The sequence below is a fragment of the Schistocerca serialis genome, chromosome 8 (genome assembly GCF_023864345.2).
Source record: "Schistocerca serialis cubense isolate TAMUIC-IGC-003099 chromosome 8, iqSchSeri2.2, whole genome shotgun sequence".
NCBI classification, from domain to species: Eukaryota; Metazoa; Arthropoda; class Insecta; order Orthoptera; family Acrididae; genus Schistocerca; species Schistocerca serialis.
The window spans coordinates 146,134,250-146,157,334 of NC_064645.1; the positions used below are offsets into that span (position 1 = coordinate 146,134,250).

Sequence of the window (23,085 nt, forward strand, 5' to 3'; positions counted from 1 at the left end):
GCCATATGGATCCTTCCCCCCAACTCTAGCTTTTCCGAATAGCACAAGTGGGAACTTTCCCTGCAATGTATCCTTCATTCCTGTAATCCTGGCCTCAACCTTCATTAGTCATTGTCCTCTCCCATCGAGCCCCTTCCCTGCTCCCATTCCAGCATTACGCAGCCCTCATTCCACCATTGCACCCAGTATTTTTACTTCTCTCCTTTTCCACTCTCGTAGACCTTCGCCCTATTACTGGAAACTACCCTCCTATACAAAAGATACCAACCATATCCTCCACACTCCCCACAGTTCCTGTCCCTTTACCACTCAGTGCCCTGCTTGTCACTATTGATGCCACCTCCCTGTGCACTAACATCCCTAATGCCCATGTCCTTATCACTATTGAACACTAACTTTCCCAACGCCTGATGGATTCCAACCAATAACCTCCTCTCCCACAATTACTTCTCCTTTGAAGGCATTACCTACAAACAAATCTGGGGTACAGCTATGGGCATCCATGTGGCACTATCCTATGCGAACCTAGTCATGGGCCATCTAGAGGAATCGTTCCTAAACACCCAGAATCCTAAACACCTCACCTGGATCTGATTCATTGATGACATCTTTGCCATCTGAATGGAGGGTGAGGACACCCTTTCCACATTCCTCCAGAACCTCAACAGCTTCGCCCCATTTGCTTCACCTGGTCCTACTCAACCCAACAATACACCTTGTTACATGTTGACCTTCCTAGATGGCTACATCAGTACCTCTGTCCATATCAAACCTACTAACCACCAGCAATACCTCCACTTCGACAGCTGCCACCATTTCCATACCCCTTCCATACAGCCTAGCCAACCTTGGTTGTCGCATGTGCAATGACTAGCAGTTCGTCTCAAAATATACTGAGGGTCTCACTGAAGCCTTCACAGACCGTAATTATCCTCCCAGTCTTGTACAAAATCAGATCTCTTAACCTTATCTTTCCAGTCGCCCACCACCTCCCAGAGTCTCACCGTCTGGCATAGAGGAGCATTCCCCTCATAACTCAGTATCACCCAGAACTGCAGCATCTGAATTACATTCTCTGCCAGGGTTTCGAATACCTCTCATCATGCCCTGAAATGAGAAATGTCCTACCCTCCTACAGTGGTATTCCACTGTCCACTGAACGTACACAAAATACCCATCCATTCCTACGCAACCCCTGCTTCCAACCCCGTACCTCACGGCTCATATCCCTGTAATAGACGTAAATGCAAGACCTGACCCACACGTCCTCCCACCACCACCTACTCTAGTCTGGTCACAAACATCACCTATCCCATCAAAGGCAGGGCTACCTGTGAAACCAGGCTGCAAGCACTGTGCTGCATCCTATGCTGGCATGACAACCAACAAGCTGTCTGTCCGCATGAATGGCCACCGACAAACTGTGGCCGAGAAACAAGTGGACAATCCTGTTGCCGAGCACACTGCCAAACATGACAGCCTTCATTTCAGTGAGTGCTTCACAGCCTGTGTCATATGGATCCTTCCCTCCAACACCAGCTTTTCTGAATTGCACAAGTGGGAACTTTTCCTGCAATGTATCCTTCGTTCCCGTAACCCTCCTGTCCTCAACCTTCGTTAGTCATTGTCCTTTCCCATCCAGCCCCTTCCCTGTTCCCATTCCAGCACTACACAGCTCTCATTCCACCATTGCACCCAATATTTTTACTTCTCTCCTTTTCTGCTAAGCCCCCCCCCCCTCCTCCATGCCCTCTGTCTAACCTCCTGACTGCACGTAGCCGCCCTACCCTTCTCCACCTCGTCCCTGCGTGCTCCCCAGCAGCACGTCATTGTCCACCACCCCCACCCCAGCCTCCTCCTTATCCCACCCAGTCACCACTCCCATCATGCACTGGTGCTGCTGCTCAGATCTGTGACAGTCTTTTTGTTGTGGCTACCTGTTCTTGGCTATATGGTGAGTAGCAACTTTTTTTTTGATATTATTATTTTTATGATCCATCACAGTTGTGCAAAATATTTAATTATTGCTTCTCGTCTTTAGTTGGCAAGTTAAATTAATTTTTTATTGGTTCAGGGAAATATATAGAACTCCCGAAAGCTGCTGTTCTGAGACAACTACGTAATGCAGCTCCAAGGAACAGGTAGAGATTAAATTGAATAAATTATTACATGATTAGAGAGTAAAGGCTCCCATGTGATGAAATTTCAGAGATTATGAAGACAAGTGCACCATTGATTAGTTCTCTCTCGTCACCTGTGCCATGTATCTTTCAGGTGTGGTCAGTTTCCTGAATGACTGAAATACTGATTAGTGAAGCTACTTTATAAAATGTGGTAACATAGGTAACAAAGGCAATAAATTTCTTTGCTACCACTGTTTTCAAAGTTATTTAAGAAAGCAATGAATACGAGAATCTCAGTACATAAAAAGGAAGTGCCCACAGAAAACACTATCCTTTTGTGTGAGGTGCACTAGTAGAGTTAATTGATGGGTTGAGGATAGTAGGTATTTTGTTTGATTTCATAAAAGCATTTCCTTGTGTGAATTACATGATATTTTTGTGTAAATTGGAACATTACGTGATTAGGGGAAAAACTGAACAGTGGTTCACTTCATACATGGAACATAAGAAGCATAAGGTTGCCCTTCGGTGTTAAGAAACAGGGAAGAAGTTTGAATCTGATGGGGTCATGTAGAGTGGAAGAGGGGTGGGGTTCTTGGTTCACTGCTTTTCGTGATATATATCAATGATCTGGCACTAAATATGACAAATAACTCTAAAGTTGTCATCTTTGTAGATGAATCAAGTGGTGGTGTGAAAAATGTGGAATGGAATATAAATGAAGTAGCTAACAGGGTAGAACTAACTTCGGCATGTGGCTTTCAGAAAACAGATTAACAGTTCACTGTAACAAAATGCAGTGCTTACTGTTTCTGATGCAAGAGCTCTCTTGGGAGTGTCACATTCTATATCTTGTGCTGCTGTCTTCACTGTAAGAATGATCTTAGCTCTCTCTGATACTGATACTTGAAGGCTTGTTAACTTTACTTAGTTTCACTCTATTACCTCGGATGGTTATATTTTGAGACAACTCTGTTCACTCACAGAGCATTATTAGCCCAGAAACAGGCGGTCAGGCTGATCTGCAGTGTCAGTTCATAAACTTCATCTAGGCCACTGTGCAGGTGTCTTGGAATTCTAACCCTGCCATCCCTGTACATATATTACCTTATGGGATTTGTTGTTGGCAATACTGACTCACTCGTAAGGAACTGCTACATTCGGCCATTGAACTCTATATGTAACAATTATTTACCCTTGGATAACATTTTCTTAGACATTGTACAGAAAGGTGTAAACTCTTCAGAAGGTTTTGTTTTCAATAGGCTTCCAGCAGAAATGGACAAAAAAAGAGTGGTACACCCCCAAGCATTCAAATACAAGTTGAAAGTTTTTTATTCTGTACAGGAGTTCCAAGCAGTAGTTGATAACCCTTCTGTGCAATGTGTTATTTATTCATATACTCTGTTTTTGTGTTTTATTAATTCAGATTTGTTGCAGCCAGAGCCAGTCTTTTAAAAATATTTTCAGCTCATCATAGCTGGTGACTTTTGACACTTTCGCATCTCATGGCTTTCCGTCAATACCTTGGTAATTCACTGGCTCAAATCTGTCTTGGGGAAAAAAATTGGAAATTTGAGGTAAGGTCTTAAGGGACCAAACTGCAGAGGTCATTGGTCCCTAAGCCTACACACTACTTAATCTAACTTACACTATGAACAACAAACACACCCATGTCCGAGGGAGGACTCAAACCTCCGACGAGGGCAGCCGCATGGACCGTGACAAGGCACCTCAGACTGTGCAGCTTGTCTTGGGAAAAGGTCTGACCACTTTCAGTGTAGATGTGAGGTAGATCATGCTAGTTACCACCGATCTTTTGTAGATTTGTGTGTTAATCTAAATTAGGATTCCAAGCATGTATATTGGGATATGTGTAACAATAAAACTACATTCTACGATAACTCTCATAAAATTTATTTCTATCTTTTTCCTTTGTGGCACACAGTTGGTACAAAGTTGAAATCTGACATTGGATTAGTAGGTGCCCAGCCATATTCTCTCTCTCTCTCTCTCTCTCTCTCTCTCTCTCTCTATTATCACATGCTTCAAGTGTACTGGGATTTCTACACCTCTGAAATCACAAACTGCTGTCAGTGCTAATGTCAGTAACATATCTGCATACCATTTTATCCTAAACATAAATCTTTAACACTTTGTTCTCCTGAACATAGTTAGCTATGTCATAATACATATCAGCCAACCAAATAAGAGTTCAGACTTTCATACAATAATATCTTTGATACACTCTGCTTCACTGATATATATTTAGTATAAATGTTCACAAAATACAAAACTTAAATTTACAATTTGAACACAAAATACAGGATAGAACTGTGCACACTTATTCCACCATTGGCTCTGCTCTAATTTCTAGTTCATCATCAAATGGATCTTCTAATGCTACATCCATTATATCCTCAGCATCTTCATCCAGCATTGCCTGAAGCTGATGAATGGAAGCAACTAGCACATGGAATTGTTTCCTTCTCATATCAAGTTTCCTTTCCAGCTGTTCCTCTGTTTCCTAAAATGGAAGGCAACATCAATAGCTGGCTGATAAAAATAAAAGTACAGATGATAAAAATATGGACACAATGTTCTAACAAAGACATGACTGAGAAACAGATTATAGTATGCACAAGCAGCCTCTAATTTGTCAGCTCAGCAAGTATGTAGCAACAATAAATGCAAATTTGGCCTTCTTTGAAATACTTGTTTTTTCCTCTTTTTTTCTTGAATTCTCCATGATCAGTTTTTTTTTTTTTTTTCTTTTTCTTTTCAACATCACCGTCTACTACATGTTTCTGACATTTCATTGTTAATATGCGGCCCTGCCTATCCTAGCCTGTGCTCATAGGTGATTATTCTGTCTAACCCTTGGAAAAGTTCCACACTGTACACACCTCTTCCTCCTTTTTCTAAGCTAGAGAATCCTACGTGTTGTAATCAAGAGCATCAATCCATGGCCGAGTGTACTGATGTATGAATGCCACAGACCTGCACAGTGATGGCCTTTTTAGTGCTCGAGGAGCTTCATACCTTTATCGCACAGATGCTGTACAGCTCCAACTACTATCATTGCATAATAATTGACCCCTGACTTTGACCTGTATTTTGGTTACATCCGGACACGTAGAAATGTTTACTTTTATTTGGTGTATGACTATTACATTTTAATTGAAAAGGGAGTGGTAATATTTTACAATAAGTGTGCTTTTTTGAACTTTTTTTGGTGAGTAACAGCTCTGAAGAGATACAGAAGCCAGACTGCAATTGTGTTGACAAATTTCCTTTGCACAGTTTAAACACACAACCATTCCTTTCTAAATCGTCATTTTGTCGTAATAATGGTGGATGTAGATGGCTGCAATTTGCCTAACGGTGATATGTATGGTCAAGACAAAAGATATAAATGCAAGCTCTGTTGTTGCCTTTCACAAATGTGAACAGACTAGTGATATTTTAGGGCCAATAGAAAGACTGCCTACACAGCCGAATGGTTAGTGTCACTAACGCAGGGGTGAAGAAGGACCCAGATTCAATTTCCTGTACCTCCTGGATTTTTCTCAGGCACAGAGGTCTCTAAAAGAAACCACTCAGCCCCATGAGGCTGAGTGAGGAGCTGCTTGAATAAAGAAGCAGCAGCATCATAAGGATTTAACACTGCTGGAGAGATTGGTGACATGCTGATCACTTCCCACAATCACAGATCGCTCCCTGTACTGCCTTGTAGGCAGAAGTCAGTCAGAACAGGCCTAAGGTCTAATTTGGGAATGGTGTTTATGTTTAAAAACTTAGATTGACACAATATATTTTTAGCTATCTACCCCAGTACAATTAATCTGCACCTTGAGGAAGGCCACTCCAAAACAGCCAAAATGTTGATTGTCTGATATGATGAGGTGGCATCACATCATGAGGGATTTTAATAGAGTTTCTTTTTTACAGTAACTTCATAATACAATTTCAGAGAAAGACATCATGTAAAGTACATTAATTTACTTTTTTTCCTTTCTGGAATTTCCAGTGATGTTAAGTGCGAAAGTGGCAGAACGTACTAAGTTGGTACATAAGTTCGTAGTGTTTTTGTTTTGCATGATGGTATCCTGGTTGCTGTGGGTTTATTTATCAACTGTCACTGTTTATTTGTAGTTCTCTGTTGCTTTCTGAGTTGTCATTTTGAGAGGGTTAGTGGAGCTGTGGATGATAGACGATGGAATGCCAAGAGGAGAAATTTGAAAATTTTTGACATTCTTCTGTTTGAATTCAATAGAGGGGTGACAGCTGCACAGGCAGTATTAAACATCTGCGCCATGTACGGGGATAATGCCATTGGACAGAGCACTGCAAGAAAATGGTTTTCTTGTTTTAAGCAGGATCATTTTGGCCTTAGTGACTCTCCACATTCAGGAAGACCTACAGGGTTTGATGAAGATCATTTAAACACATTAATCCACAATGATCCATATCACTGTACTTGAGAATGGGCAATTGTGATGCACTGTGATCATTCCACCATCATGTGATATTTGCATACAATGGGGAAGGTTGAAAAATTGGGTTTATGCGGACCACTTGCTCTAAGTCAAAATCACAAAAATCAGTGGGTGGCCATATCTGCATCTCTGCTTATTCATCATTAACTGGCTCATGAACAACACCAAACATTCCTATCTTGCAGTGTTATTGGTGACGAGAAACGGCATTTCTATGCTGACATAAGGAAAAGAAAGGAATGTTTGAGCTCAAACAAAGCAGGAATTCCCTGTACAAGGAACTGCGCGCATCCACAAAAGACAGTATTACACATCTGGTGGAACAGTGATGGTGTGGTACACTATGAATTGCTTCCCCGAGGTTAAACTATCAATGCTGACATTTACTGTCAACAACTGAGATGTTTTGCACACACAATCTGAGAACAATGATTAGCAAGATTGTGTGAAGTGATGCTACACCTGCCCGCACTCCACTATACTAACAAAAAACACTATACAGGAAATGGGTTAGGAATTCATTCCACACCCACCTTATTCACTCGATCTTGCACCCTCAGACTGTTCACCTTTCCGCTCTCTATCGAAAAGCTACCCCAGCATTGACAAGCTGTTGTAACTAGTGCAGGAAAATATATTACTGATGACTAAAGTCTCTGTTATGCGTATCTGTTGTGTTTATTACAATTATGGAAGAAAGCTATGAACTTCAGCACCGTCCCAAGAGTTTAACCCTTTCCACTCCAATGTCGAGTGGCACTCGACATCGTGAAATTTGTTTTCCGCTCCGATGTCGAGCGTCATTCGACACGACTTTTCAGTGCTCTCAGACGTATTTTGAGTCTACTAGGCATTATTGATGCAGTGTGCTGCCATCTAGGAGAACTAGTGTTAACTCGGTGTCAAACAGTAGCAGCTGTGTTAAGTCAAAGATTGTAATTATTCTGTTCAAGTCCACGCACTCGAAATGGCTAGTTCTTCACGTACAGTCCTTTCCGAGGAAGAGATTTTAGATGTTTTAGATCTTTTAGAGCAATCTCTAAGTGAAAATGAGAGTGAAAATGATTTTGATTATGATAGTGATCCATTTCAAAACAATTCGAGTGATAATGACGAAGAAAACAGTGACAATGTGAATGTTTCTAGAGATTCAGCAGAGGATTCGTGGCGAATGTGGAGCGACACTGACACTAACTTCACAGATTTTCCTTTTGACGAATCAATACCACACAATGGAAAGTTTTGTACTGTAAAAGATTACGTAAATATATGAATGAAAGCACACATTTTGTTTTAATGTATACCCCAATTGTTGGCCAGCGGCCACATTGTTTCCACAAAGAGATCCGCGCAAATCTCTGCGGTGCACTGCCGCCCAGGCGGCGGCGATTTAAATAAGAGCTTGCGGAGCAGCCCTGTGTCTGCCTTACGGAGTGCAAAGGGTTAAAAATGTCAAAATATGGCTTTTGTAGTATATAATTAACATTATATTTAATATCTAAATCAAATAGATTTTATAGACGCTGCTTAGTTACTAGCTCCTGTTAATGTACTAAATGCTTTACTCATGTTCTGATCTTTTGTGAGATGGGCTGTTTTTTAGCTACACCTTTAATTCCATATATATCTGTTTTTGTAACTAAATGTGATTTACATACTAAAATTCCTTGGATAGGTAAAAAAATACCAAATGAGATATTCCTATAAAATATGGTGCATAAATGGTATTATCAGTTGAGCAAACTTGAGAAATGCAAGCTGTGCTTTAATTGGATACTGTTATTTCAGCAGGGTTAGGATTGAAAAACATTATTGAAAATCAGGCAAGATGAAAATTATTTTTCCTTTTAAATAATTAGTAAGTTAATACCAAAATATAAAGAAACTAAATTCATTTTTACCACAAAGCGTCTATGTTTCCATACAATTAATCATATTTTCTATGATTCCTACTACTTTGAGCAGTTAAATCTAGAGTTTAAGTAGTCTACTTTGATTTACATACCTTGAGAGATCCCAGTTCTTTCCTTAATGTTGATAGTTTCTCATCAGTCTCCCTACGGTCTGGTTGTTCATTTATGACTTTAGCCAAAACGTCATATTCTATACGGTTTTTCCTCACAGTTTTTGCTTCTTGAAGTTCTTGCTTTGTGCTTTCTATTTCTTCTTTTGCATTCTGTATACGCCTTTCTATTTCTTCAGCTAAACTTTCATAATTTCGTAGTTCAGCTGCACTCATTTCAGCTGAGAGGCGTGATTTTGTCATTGCAAATTCACACTGTGAAAGCTGTGCCAGCATTCTATCATGAGCCAAGGCACTGAAACAATGAGAACACTAACATCAATTACTGTGCAAAATTAAGTAAATTTTCTATAGCTTTCATAAAACAAGCACAGTTAAGACAGCATTATGCTAATAACCATCTAGCCTGTTTCCTTACACCTATGGTCCTTTACCTTCCCCAAATATGTGAAAATAGCAAAACAAATAAATATGAATAAAGGCGGTCCTAATAAAGCTTTTTAATATGAGGCTTCCTGTAAAAAAGGAACATGGCTGCCTTGTAATTAAAGGCTCAGAGGTCGAGTTACCCAGAAGATGTATTTCACTATATTTTTCAATAATAAATTAAAAAATTTAATTACCAGTAAGCATTTTGAACATTTCTCACTGGCATTTAAATAATGGTGGTCAACTTTTTAGAACTGTTGATATCAAGTGATGTTATGTCAATGGGTGGTATATAGTCTTACGGCTGCACAGTGAAATGCAGAGAGCTTCATCCAGCAGAGATTTGTGAATGCGGCTTCTGCAGAGCACAGCTCTTATGGGCTTCTACAACACTCAACTAGCAGAGCCTAAGGGTGGTGTACAAACCCCAAATTTACGGTTAATACAAGTTTCACCACCTAGTGAGAGTTTCATGAATGATTAGACTAAATAAAGGCATGAGAGGTGTTATTACTTTCAGTTGCTAACAAATTTATTACTTATGAACAGTGTATGCATGATAAAGTGTGTGTCATTTAAGACAGTTTTTACTGCTATTATTGAGGTGCATTCTGACAGTTTTCAAAGTGTGACCATTAGATAGAACTAAAGACGAAAAAAAAAAAAAAGTACGACTCACTAGCAATCAAAAGATTTGCAACCTTCCTCTGTATAGAAGCCACAAATTTCTTTGACAGAAAACTAATACATCTGTACATGTTTAGAACTGTCAAGACATGTACTTTTCTATTGTTTGCTCTCATTGGTCAGCCAATGACAAAGGTCATTATATTACAAGACAGAAGGCTGGAAAACATTTTCGAGGTACACCTTTTATTGGTGGACTAAGTGCATCAGTGCTCGGAGGGAATGTCCACAGTGTTTGGACAAGACTGAGCACATAAGATGGTTCAAATTGTGTTAGAAAGTCAGTGGTTTCCTGTTAAAGATTAAGTAAGTCATCAGCAAGCAGAAAATAATGTTGAAACTTCCTGGCAGATTAAAACTATGTGCCAGACTGAGACTTGAACTCGGGATCTTTGCCTTTCACGGGCAGGTGCTCTACCATCTGAGCTACTCAGCCCCATCCTCACAGCTTTACTTCTGCCAGTATCTCGTCTCCTACCTTCCAAACTTTACAGAAGCTCTCCTGCGAACCTTGTAGAACTAGCACTCCTGAAAGAAGGAATATTGTGGAGACATGGCTTAGCCACAGCCTGGGGTATGTTTCCAGAATGAGATTTTCTGGAAACATCTCCCAGGCTGTGGCTGTGGCTCCTTCACAGGAGAGCTTCTGTAAAGTTTGGAAGGTAGGGATTGAGATACTGGCAAAAGTAAAGCTGTGAGGACAGGGCGTCAGTCGTGCTTGGGTAGCTCAGATGGTAGAGCACTTGCCCGCGAAAGGCAAAGGTCCCGAGTTCGAGTCTCGGTCCGGCATACAGTTTTAATCTGCCAGGAAGTTTCATATCAGCGCACACTCCGCTGCAAAGTGAAAATCTCATTTCAGAAAATAATGTTGTAGTATGCAAATAGGTAAGTAGAAACAGTTAATGTGATACCACCAGGCACAGGCATCTTCTGGCCTGCCTTCATCTGCAATTCTCACCATTTTACAAGACCACATTCAGGCAAGAAACTTTTTTTCTCTGCAGAGAAAATGGCACATTGTCTCTCATGGTGTACAAAGACTCAAAAAATCTGAAAAGTGTTGTACCTCACTATGTGAGTAGCACTTTTACACAGACAAGTTGTAATTTGCAGCTTCTTCTTTTCAAGCCACTACTATCCAACACATTCTTTATATGGTGTCTGTCTTCACTAATACTGTTATTTATGTTAAAACAAGAGATGGAACATAACTGAAGTCAAAATAGTGTCTCATAAGTAATTGTTGATAAATTTTGCTGTGAGGAGTGTGTGCTAAGCATACTATTGTCTTTATACTAATTAGGACAAGAATATAAATAAAAGTTTCAGAGATTTAAACTTGTTCTAGAATGCATACAACCTTTCTTTCTCTATTGTAGAAGTTGAGATTTATTACCAAGTACAATATACTTAACATTTTGTTCCACATGGCAAATCAGACATTCTACCTATGACTATTGTGTACAAGTTGCCATTTGTGAAGTCTGCACCAATGTCTCTGTAATCCTATCAATTAAGTCCCAGAATTGGGCATGCTTTACTTCCCTGCAATATGAGGTAAATAATTCCAGTCAAATATGAGCATTTTACTGAAATCAGTGTTAAAAACAAGCCTATTATTAAGATACTGAAATGCGCGTGAGAAATACAAAATGCATCTACTGATTCAAAATGAGATTGTTGCTGGACTTAGTCAACATATGAAATATGTCTTGAGAGTATTGGTGCAACATAATTTATAATAAAACATAAGGAAAAGAGAGAAAAGGAGTGTGGGAATGCTCAAAGGAAGGGACAGACAATATGGACAAGAAAACACGACAGGCAATTTAATGTTTGGGATTTGTGTGTGTGTGGTTATTTTTCAAAACTTGTGGAAATTACAGTTCTCAAGCTACCTTTTTTCCAATTTATGTGCCACCCCTCCTTACACACAGAGTGCACTTACTGCCATGGGTGTCCATGCGACACGTGTCAAACTTTAACGAGAGTTGTTGCCTTTCCACATTTATGTTTAGGTTTCAACTGTAGAATTTCAGTAAAGGATACATCACTCACACTTTAAAGCGTATAGGAGAACAATAACAGTGAATTCTAAAACAAATTTTAGTTCTCTTCAGTCACATTGCACAACAGATAGGTAATTGTAAGATGTAGTTCTCTTCCTGCAGAGTTATGAACCTAGTTAATTTACTTATTTAACAGAGAATTACAGTAACAAACTAAATACTTTACATAGAATATTATTGTTTTCTACTATGTAACTGATGTATTTAAACCAAACATGTGTATCAGTATAAATCATATTTCTGTCAATTTTGGTTAGGCAGCTAGAAATGTTCAAAGTTTTAGGGAAGGATGTAACATGCTGTATGTAACTGGCTGTGTTCAGATGGTTGTTCTGGTGGTGGAATCTACATTTAAGTGAGTTGAGGACGCGATAAGTTGTAACACCATATTTTGAAAATGTCTTCTGGAAACTGGACACATCCACACACACCTGCAGCAAATCTTTACCCAATGAATATCATCTTCCATTCAGTTCAGACAACACAGAGCCACCTGAGATAAGGTGTGAACTACTGGACAGAAGCTTGAGAATTTTGAAGTCTTCTGTAATCATTGCCCTGTGTAACAAATGTGAAGAAGTGTGTATTCTTAAGGGATGGTGTTAATTGCAGAAACAAACCCACTAAAACCATCTTAATTAATGCAATATGGTAAAGAGTGAAGTGGATAGTCACTTTAAAGCACCGATGACCTTTCGTCAAAGCAACGATAAACAAAAACTGTACTTTAAAACTACTCATTTGTGTACTTCCTTGTACAGCGACTGTGAAGTTAATTAATTAATTAACACATATGGCCAAGCTAACAGGAACTTGAACTTGTAACTACAGTGGATATACGGTGGGAAGCAGACTATGTCTTGTGGACTTGAATCCTAGACAAACTTTCCCAGTTCCTACTGATGTTTAATAATTAAACACCATTTAGAGAAAAAAATGAAAACATTTAGGAAAAAAACCCTTATGCACATAAAGACACATTAAATGACCAACATAACAAATAATTAAATAACTAGTGTAATGTGGTCCTGCATAAGGTGCCTGGGAGTGATGTTCAAGAGTACGGGGGATAGTAACCATTTGAAACAAACGTGTTAATATGTGGACCCAATACATCCTGTGAAAGACAATGAAAATACCTATCACAAAGCATACATAAACTTATGCATAACATATTTTGTGAGCTAATGAAGATGCATGCCTGTGCTATTACAGTACGTCTCTCCCAAAAAGGGATATTGTCATTACATTTGGATTGCAACATGAACTGTGGTATTTTTGCATAGTGTGCAATGTTTGGCCAATAATACCATAGATACAGGGCACATATAAAATGGACGTAGAAACTATGCACAAGTAGTTATAGAGACATTGTTTTTGAGGGCAACTTAAAAGTCATTTCAGAAGTGCAGAAAAAATCTCATAAGTCAACAATTTTATCAAAGAAATTTACAATTCCTGGACACACATCTTGAACACTTTGATATCATTTCATCTTCCTTTCCCACACTTTTTTTCATCACTGCAGTTTAGCCTTCACCCCTTTATTCATATCTTGTCTGTACAGTCATATCCTTTTGTCTGCATGTTTACTAAGTTCATTTATCTCCTTTGTCTCTATTTGTAGCTATAGATTCTAGAAGTCAGTTTGAAAATTTTTTACGGTTCCTGACACCACTTATCCAGCTAGTTATGTCTTTATTTCGTTGATAATTTCCTTCCCTTGTTTAAAAATCTCCTTGTTCTTACTTTTCATCACAAATGCCTTTACTGACTGGTCCAGTGTTGTTCGTTATAACCAACTTCCAATGAGGATTTATTCTGAGCACTTTATTACATACAGAGGGGTCCAGAAAAATATAGACACTCTTTGATATCTTTGGAACAAAATGACACATAGTTACAATTTTGTGCAGTAGCGTAGGCCATCATTTTCTCAACAGACCTCGGTGTGCATTTTCCAGCAGATGACAGCACACCAATGAATGGAGAAAGATTGTCACTTGAGCAACGTGAGCCAGTATTTAGGTGGTACTGGAAGTACAAAAAGATGATGGAGGTCCAACGGCAATGGCATAATCTTTACGGAACTCAGCCACTAATGCGTACAACAACTGATCATATTTGAGGTAAATTTGAAGCCAACATTACTGTTCAGGATTTGCATAAGGGATGGTCTGGCTAACCATAAACATCAACAAAACCAGCTTCCAGCAGTGCTGCGTTGCAACATTTTACTCCGCCTGTCCCAAATCTGTGAGACAGGATGCACGTGAAAGTGGGGTAAGCTGCTCAAACGTACAGTGAATTCTGAGGAAACATACGACAAATTCCGAAGGCTGCAAACTGGAAAGTGTACACATCAAGATCGCTGCATGCTATGAACAAGGACAACCCGGATCAAAGGATGGAGTACTGCAAATGGTTTGATGGCATGCTTTGCGAGGATTAACGGTTTGCAGGGATCGTTATCTTGTCTAATGAGGTGCAAAACAAACTGCACACTGTAAACCGCCAGAGCTGCATGTACTGGGCTCCTGAAAATCCTTATGTTCACACTGACAAACATGTTATCTACCACATGTTAATGTATGACGTGATCTGTCTTTCTGCAGTTTGACAGGCACATTTTTCTTTGATGGAATCATAACTAGTGAGGTGTATCTTCATATGCTGCAAACACTGATGTTACCTGCTACCCGCAAGGTGTTTGGAAATGAAAGATTTTATCTACAACAAGATGGCGCTCTGCCTCAATACTACAGAGATGTCAGAGCCAACTTGGATGAAAATCAACCTGGACTATGACAGGAGCTGTTGAGTACCCACAACGGTCTCCAGAACTTATACCTCTTGACTTTTGCCTAATGAAGTTTATCTACAGAAGCCAGCTACATTGAACGAGCTATGAGAAACCATTGAAGTGTCCGTTTGGCTAGCACACTAGCAACACTGACAGCTGTACTTCGGGCAACAGTTCATTAGCATCAATGTTGTTTGGCTGCTAATGGAGGTCACTTTGAATGCATAAAATAACCTCCCCCCTCCCAGTGAAAGAATGGTAATGATATGTCATTTTGTTCTATTAATACTGAATATAAAAGAGTGCCTACATTTTTCTTTATGCCCCCGTATTTAAACTGTGAATCTCAGCAGTCATGTTTCATTGCTATTTCCATTGCATCAATCATCATGCCACAATCAAAATTCTTTGTATCATTTCATTATAGATAAAATTGTAAGGTTTCAATAGCAATATTAGAAATGGCTAAGAACATGAACCCCATCAAAAGGACACAAGATTCCTCAGAATTAAATCAAGGTACATGATATCAATGTTATGGAATAGTTATAAAGGTCCAGATACAAACTCACTGAAGTGGTAAAATCAAATTGTCCTTAAAATTACACAAATATGCAAAAACTTCAATATCTACATTTTGCAGGTAAACAGGAAGACAATTCGTTTCGTAGTACCCAATGCAAGAGTTACAAAAGAACAGATTTTTAAGGGAATCCCAGCGCCCCCCCCCTCCCCCCCCCCCCCCCCCGGACAAATGGCAAACAAAATTGGGGGCAGTTACTGAACATGCAGTGTAATGAATCATATGTCTATAATCAAATGCCAATTATGTTTTATTCACTTAGTTCCTTATATAATACATTCTTACAAGCCTGTGTTCCCATACACTCAAAATTAATGAAACCTCTGCACAAGGGAGGTTAAGTAGATGAATTCAACAGATACTGGTACCATTATGATTTGTGCTTTTGAATTATTATTATTATTATTATTACTATTTTCTTTATGCACAATAAAATAACCATGACTGATCAACAGACTCAACAACATTCTCAGACTTCTTGCCATGTCAGTCAGTTGCTCCTGACAAAGACGATGGTGGAAATCGCTGAAAGCTTGACGTTTTATCATGAACTGAGGTGACAAGAAGACCGAGAATGTTTTATACAACAGTGTCGTCAAGGAAGACTTTGTTCTCAGACTCAAAATTATGGAATAATTAAACAAAGACATTTTTTTCTTACAGGAAAAACAGAAATAAATAACTGTGATCATAAAACAGCCACAGTGGAAAATGGAATTGTCTTTTATGTACAAGGTGTACAACTTTGCTTCCACCGTTCTTTTCCCTAACATTTGAGGCCTTAATGAAACATATTGGTTACACAGTTACCATTCAAAGTATTTTCCATTTCTGGCGACAATTTTCTCCCATCTTTCGGGCAGTGTATGAATCCCGCGTAAAAAAAATTGTTTATCTTTTGAAGCGATCCACGAATCGATCAAATTTGTGACTTTTTCATGAGATCGGAAGTGTTGGTCAGCCAGGCCATGCGCCATTGATCTAAATAGGTGGTAGTCAGAGGGAGCAATGTATGGAGACTATGGCAAGTGGGATAGGACTTCCCATTTTAATGTTTCCAAGTGCGTTTAGACCTCTTTTGCAACATGGGGGTCAACCAAGGTCGTTCTGCAAAATTACTTTATCGTGCCTCTCGCTGTATTGTGGCCATTTGTCTTTTAATGCTCTGCTCAAACACATTAATTGCGTTCAATAATGAGCACCTGTGATTCTGTCACTTGGTTTTAACGCCTCATAGTACACGACGCCGAGTACATGACGCTGAGCTGGTATCACCAAAAAGCACAATCCTGGAGCCGTGAGTATTCGGTTTGGCAGTTGACATGGAAGCATGGCCGGGATATCCCCATGATTTTTTGCATTTAAGGTTATCGTAATGAACCCATTTTTTATCCCTGGTCATAATGCGATGCAGAAATCCCTTCCATTTTTGCCTCTGAAGCAACTGTTCACAAACACTCAAACATCGTTCAACGTCTCTTGGTTTCAGCTCACGCAGGACCCAAGTTATTTCTTTCTGAATCATACCCATAGCCTTGAGATGTTTCGAAATGGCTTGCTGTGTCACTCCCAATAATCATGCCAATTATTCTTGAGTTTGACGCGAATCTTCGCTCAGCAATGTCCCCAATTCTGCATCTTCAAAAACATTCTCTCTTCCACCACTATGCCGGTCTATGACGTTAAAATCACCATTCTTGAAGCGTTGAAACCAGTCACCACACGTTCTTTCACTAATAGCGTCCTTACCACAAGTACTTAAGAGCATTCAATGAGACTCAGCCGTTGTTTTCTTCATATTGAAACAAAACAGTAACACCTCCCGCAAATGATGAGAATTAGGCTCGTAAACTGACATTTTCAATCAAGAACAACTTTATGATGCAGACAAAAATCGACCAATGTTTGAATAAAGTTATGATGACCGAGGTCCAAGCTAACTGCCTAACGTTTGCGATCTGTTTCTTTCAACCACTACTTACCCTTGTCGCCACCTATCAACAAATGGCTGAAGCAAAGTTGTACACCTTGTATAAGACTCAAAAAGTTGCACCACAATGACATATAACATAACACAGGCTTACATTTGATTAGGGCCCTGTACTCGAGGCTTTCTGAGGTTTCTTGAATTCACAAGTGTTTGTGTTGTCACTTTATTTTCAGTAAGTAGCTGGGATATGGACCATATCCCAACAGGTAGTATATAGCTCCCTAGGTTGGCAGAAAGTATGAAATTCCTTATCTTTCTTTTGTGTTAGGAAGGAACTGCAAGTTCTTCCCCCTATTTCTGCCCTGTCCCAGATTTCTTGCCATTCTCTATCAATGCAAGCCTTTATTTCCTTATTTGATGTGGCTCTTGTGTGCAGTATCTCCTGTACCTTATCATATTCATCCTTTCTGAGCAAAAATTGTGCACCTTTCTTTCTTATGTCTAGGTCTAGAGGTATTAAACCTCATTATCAACAGCAGCATCTCAGTCGGTATTGTAAAATATGCATCTGTGACATGCAGGAATACAATTCTCGCCATTGCAAGTTCCTGGCTCTCTCAGCCTAAACGCGGTCGCCCACAATAGCAATTGGCACTTTGTTGTGGTATGTTCTTATTGCACTTAGTGGCAGCTGAGAACATCTTTGACCAATTGTTGCTATTTTGTTTAGGATTTTAATACTTCTGTGTCAGATGATTTCAACAAGTGCATGAAAGTCTTGTTTCTTGTCGATGTTTATAGCAAGTTACCTATATACTTCCTTTCTTTTCACAGGTTGGTCATTTATTCCGATTGTGGGGTTTCTTGTTCCTTAGTCTTTCAAGAACTACCCCATTTTTCCCTCTAATTTAGCCTTGAGTTGGCAGATATTATAATTAGCAGATTGTCTGTATAGGTAATGCAGTCTCTAGTGTTCGTTACACTCTGGAGCTGATTTATTAACGGCTCTACACCAACATCCCAGAACGCTGCATCACAGAGCTCTGTGGGCAGCCTTTCGTGATCTTTTTAACAATTTTCTTTTCAGGATTTTGTAATTGCAACTGTCTGTCTGTGCAATAATCTCATTGGTTGTTACAGAGACACTTGGGACAATCCACCTTTTACAATATATTGGACAGGGCAGGCCACCACAAATTACAAACACTCTAGCTTTATCACTTATTATGTCTATAACATGTTTGTTATGTGAGGTGTTCACAGTGTCTACTGCATGATTTATTGCATCATCTGTGGATTTCCCTTTCCTCAAACTGTACTGCTGAGGCTCATGCCTACTATCTGTCTTTGGTCCTTCAAGCAATGGCACAGAATCTTTTCCTGTACTTTGACAAAAGCATTTACCAAACAAATCAACTTGCAAGATTTCAAGTCTGGTCTTTGTCTTCCCCTCTTTTTAGTATAATGATATTCAACATTTTCCATATTCTGTGCACCCATCCCTGCATAAAACAATTGTTTTAATAACTCTGTTATATATGGTACAATTTGGTCCACTGGCTGATGCAACACACCTGCCATAATTCTATCAGTCCCTGGTGCTTTCTTCTTCTTTCAGAGTCTGTGCACCCATCTCTGCAAAAGACAGTTGTTTCATAACACTATTATATATGGTATAATTTGGTCCACTAGCTGATGCAACACTTCTGCCATAATACTCTGGTGCTTTCCTATTCTTTCATTATTGCTGGCCTTACTTCCTTCAGGGCAAATATAATCACAACACTATTATTCATATGCTGCTCTAGTAATTCAGAGCGAAGTGTCTGATGGTTTGCTGTGTCATCTATCGTAGTATCATTGTAGTGCCTCAAGAATTTCAGTGTAAATTCTACAGACACTCAGCTTTCCACAGTCTCAAACACCCGAGTGGATACGTGTCTACCTCGCCGCCGGTTTCTGTGTGTGCAGGATGGACACGTATCGGGAGAATACAGCAATAGTGACAGTCAATTGGCGTGAACAAGTGTTTGCAGCACATGCCTGAGAAGTTGTATGTCCAGTACAAAGAGCAAACACGCTCTATTTCTTGATGGTGTAACGACTGTATTGTTGTGAACAAATGAATTACGTTTTGAACAAAAAGACACTTACATTTGACTTGAACAAAAAGACACTTACATTTGACTTTCTGGTGTTGAACTTGAGCGAAACAAGAACTGGCTTTATAGTGGTTATTAAACCAAACACATTATAACTGTATCTGTTAGTTTCTAATGATCCCAGAAGGGGTTGACTCGCAAGAGTTGAACGCTTGTGTGAATCTTGTGAAGTTGTTTTATTGTGGAGATGAAAATAAAACAGAGCTGAACAAAAATATCCTGAGAGTACAGAATCATTTCAAGAGCAGAAAGGAAGTCTATTTTGAAATTCCCTTAACCAGTTACAGTCTTCGGAGAAGAAGAGTTCGTGAAGATCAATGCAGCCATCTGACCCCAGAAGAAGATACGCTGCACACAATACATGAGTCAACTGCGAGAGAGGTGAGAGTCTTGCATCGAGTACCACACTGTCTCTCCTGACGTCCGAAAACCGTTAGATCGTGGCGATAGTGACAGGACTCGAAGAAAACAGGAATTTTATGACAGAAATGTAGAGGAGATATTACGCATTGCCATAGCAACCAAGCCTAACAACATACGAGAACTGTTTCCAGAAATCGTATCAAGTCCAATGAACAAATGGAAGAAAGTTGTGAGGGCAACGCTGTAAAAGATGTGAGAAAGTAATAGTGGAGAAAACTGGAGAGAATACCTCAACTTTTTGACTAAGACAATCAGGTGTGGGAAGTAAGCAGTCTTCACACACGTACACCGCACCGACGCCGACATAGTAACCAGCCACTGATGCCGACTGCACCAGCTGCTGCTCACCGGTGCTGACTCCGCGTCCGCTCACCGACAACGATGCTGAAACCAACGTCCGACACCACCGGCACTGGTGCTGTCTCCACCATCGCCGATTACACATCTGCTCACCACCGCAGCTGGAACTCTACGCTGAGTGAGCGAAAAACAATAATTTTTCGGTAAAGTTGAGGGGACGATTGCATGATAAACTGTTATTATAGTTATTGTATTCAGTGGTGAATTTTCTTTAGATGATCACTAGGTCTAAGATCAATAAAACTACGTATCAGAAACAACAACGTGGAACAACTTCAGAGCCAGCCATGACTGGGTAAGTCGAAAGGGGAGTGACAGACCGGACGGAGTTAGTAAAGTTAATAGGTACCACTTTGAGTTAAAAATTAGATGCACAAATTGCAACTTTGAAAAATTAGATGCACAAATTGCAACTTTGAAAAATTAGATGCACAGAGTGCAAATTCAACCACTTTAAGACATGAACTAAATGCTAGATTAGATGACCAAAATGCTAAGTTAGATGATCAAAGAACAGATTCAAATGCTCAGAATGAAGCTCTAAGAAAAGGAATATGTTTAGTACATTCTAGTTTAAATGCCCAAAGTGAAACCTTGAACTGTCAAGCAGCAAATATAGTTTTATTAAAGACTGAATTTGACTCTTTTAATAATAAGGTAGAAAATCTGAAGTTACATTTGAAGAGTGAACTCACTAATTCTTTGAATACTCCGTAAATCAACTGTTCACTGACTTTAATCAGAGACAGAATGCAACTTTAAATATTCAAATAACGAATATAGGTCTGTTGCCCATCAAGATAGATGCTCATAGCAAAGAATCTAGTAATCGATGCGAAGGCATAGTTACTTTGGAGACTGAATGCGACGTCAAGTATAATAATAATAATAATAATAATAATAATAATGTAAGATTTGAATTTAGTAGAAAATTAAAATTTTGTGAAAATGTATGTAATGTTAGATGTAATTCCATAAGGAAATGAATATCATGAAAGAGAGCACAGATTGAGCTATGGAATTAATATCGATTATGTAATCGAAAATGCCAGGTGTTAGTATACGAGCTGTTACTACACGAGATGTTGGTTCACGAGTAAATAATGTAGAGCAAAATTTCAAAGAAAATATAGTCAACTTTGACATTATAAATGTGAGTAGTCTGGTGGAACCTTTTGAGCTAACTACAGATCGAGAAATTTCCTTGAGTATAATCTCTGGAAACGTGACTGTTGCTTTTTCCAAACCTAATGATACTAACAAGGTTTTAGACGACTTGGGCGAGGAATTCAAACTTGTCCATGACAAGGTAGAAAACAGAACAACTTTACCTGCTGTGGCATTATGTAGTGAAGTGGTGGTTTTTTTTTGTCCCCCAGGGACGTTAACGTTCTGTGTTAACGGGTGAAGTGATGACCGCCAGCTCCCGAGTTGTTTTTGGTGTTTCTTTGAACTTAGTTTTTCTGCACAGGATTCCCTTCAATTTTTAAACTATTCCGTAATCTATTCTTGAATTCTTGAACTATTCTATGATTTCAGTATGTAGGAAACCAGATATGACTAAAAGATTAGGATCAATTTAAGAGAATCACAAATGAACAGTGATCTCTAGACATGAAATGAAACATATAGAATAAGTACTTTATGTGTGTATGAAAAATAGTATAAACTGAATGACTAAACAGCTGTTATTGTAGTGTATAATTTCCTACTTTTATAGAATATTTTATACCTTTTGTGAGATGTAATATAAATGGGAGGGTTTGTATAACTTTTGGAAAGGGGGGGGGTAGTGTAAACACAAGCATAACTAACACTAATCACACACCCCACCTTTCAGCTAACCCTCACAGACAAGTGCGACTGATTCTTCGTTTAACATCGTACCTCCACCGGCTTCTCACTCAAGCACCGGCGAAGTAGGGATCCTGGGGAAGGGGGGTGGGAAGAGTTTTCCTGTCTTTGGGGCTATCTTCTTCAATCTTAGCAATCGTCTCTACTTTTTCCTTTCTTACTCCTCTATTGAGTACCTATCTATCTTTCCCCCTTTCCACATGCATCTACTTCTATCGTTGAAGTCCTTCTCAATTTCTGTGGTTCATTATAACCTTCAACTTACTTCACATAAATCGGACAAAGAATCAGGAAACACGAACACACATCTACATACACACAAAAATACACTTAAAACACAAACAGGAGAATTATGAATTAGGAACCTGAAATGATGCCAAGGGATGTAGGGGAATAAAGATATATGTACATCTGAGTCAATGCACATATTACATTGTTGATATGTGACGGTTCTGCATCGTTATTTTTTGTCACTCTCAAACATATATTTACATGTGCCGTGCTAGTCCTTGGAGAAAAGGCATAGTATCTAAGGGGAGTTGGTAAATACAGGTAGACATAGCATCTACTATGTATGTGCATGACATCTGTTTATATGGTAGAAGAGAGGAGTGAAAAAGGACTCTAGGGTATTAGATAGAGTATTGGAAAGTGGAGTTAAGTTGTAAAGTAGAGTGTAATTTTACCAGAAGGTATTTAAGAACAGTGTTCATAAAGATACATGCTCGGGCAACGAACCAGGAGGTCTTCTCAGGAAGGAGAAGGAGGGCGCACCCAGTATTTATTGGATGAAAAGGGCAGATAGGCAGGCCAAAGACCAAGAGAGGCTGACCTACACTGTGCGAACAGGGGCACCAAGAAGGGGATCGACCTGAACCGTAGATTTGGGAAAGGATACTCCTAGGATCAAGCCATGTAAGATACAGGTACTGTTCCTAAAGGGAAAAAGAGCAGTATCGTGACAGAAGTCACACGTTTAAAGGGATGAGTCTGGTAAGTTTGAATTCTATGCATAAATAGCCTCATTAAGTTTCAGATTTACAAATATCCAAGAAGGGAACACTTTTATTCTACCCAGAGTTCCTCCAGATTACAATAGGTAATGAATAAGTACATACTTAGAAAAAGTAGTACACAAAG

General features: G+C 39.3%; 1 protein-coding gene across 1 annotated transcript in view; it reads right to left on the reverse strand.

The window, feature by feature from the left end:
- Nucleotides 1-4,016: 4,016 nt before the first annotated feature.
- The window catches only part of LOC126416655 (THO complex subunit 7 homolog), a 42,291-nt gene continuing 23,222 nt past the window's right edge, over nt 4,017-23,085 (reverse strand). Inside the window, exons 3-4 of the mRNA XM_050084453.1 lie at nt 8,628-8,940; nt 4,017-4,650 (exon numbers count right to left, since the gene is read on the reverse strand). Of these exons, the coding sequence (XP_049940410.1) occupies nt 4,468-4,650; nt 8,628-8,940 (496 nt within the window). The 3' untranslated portion in view covers nt 4,017-4,467. The remainder of the gene's footprint in view (nt 4,651-8,627; nt 8,941-23,085) is intronic.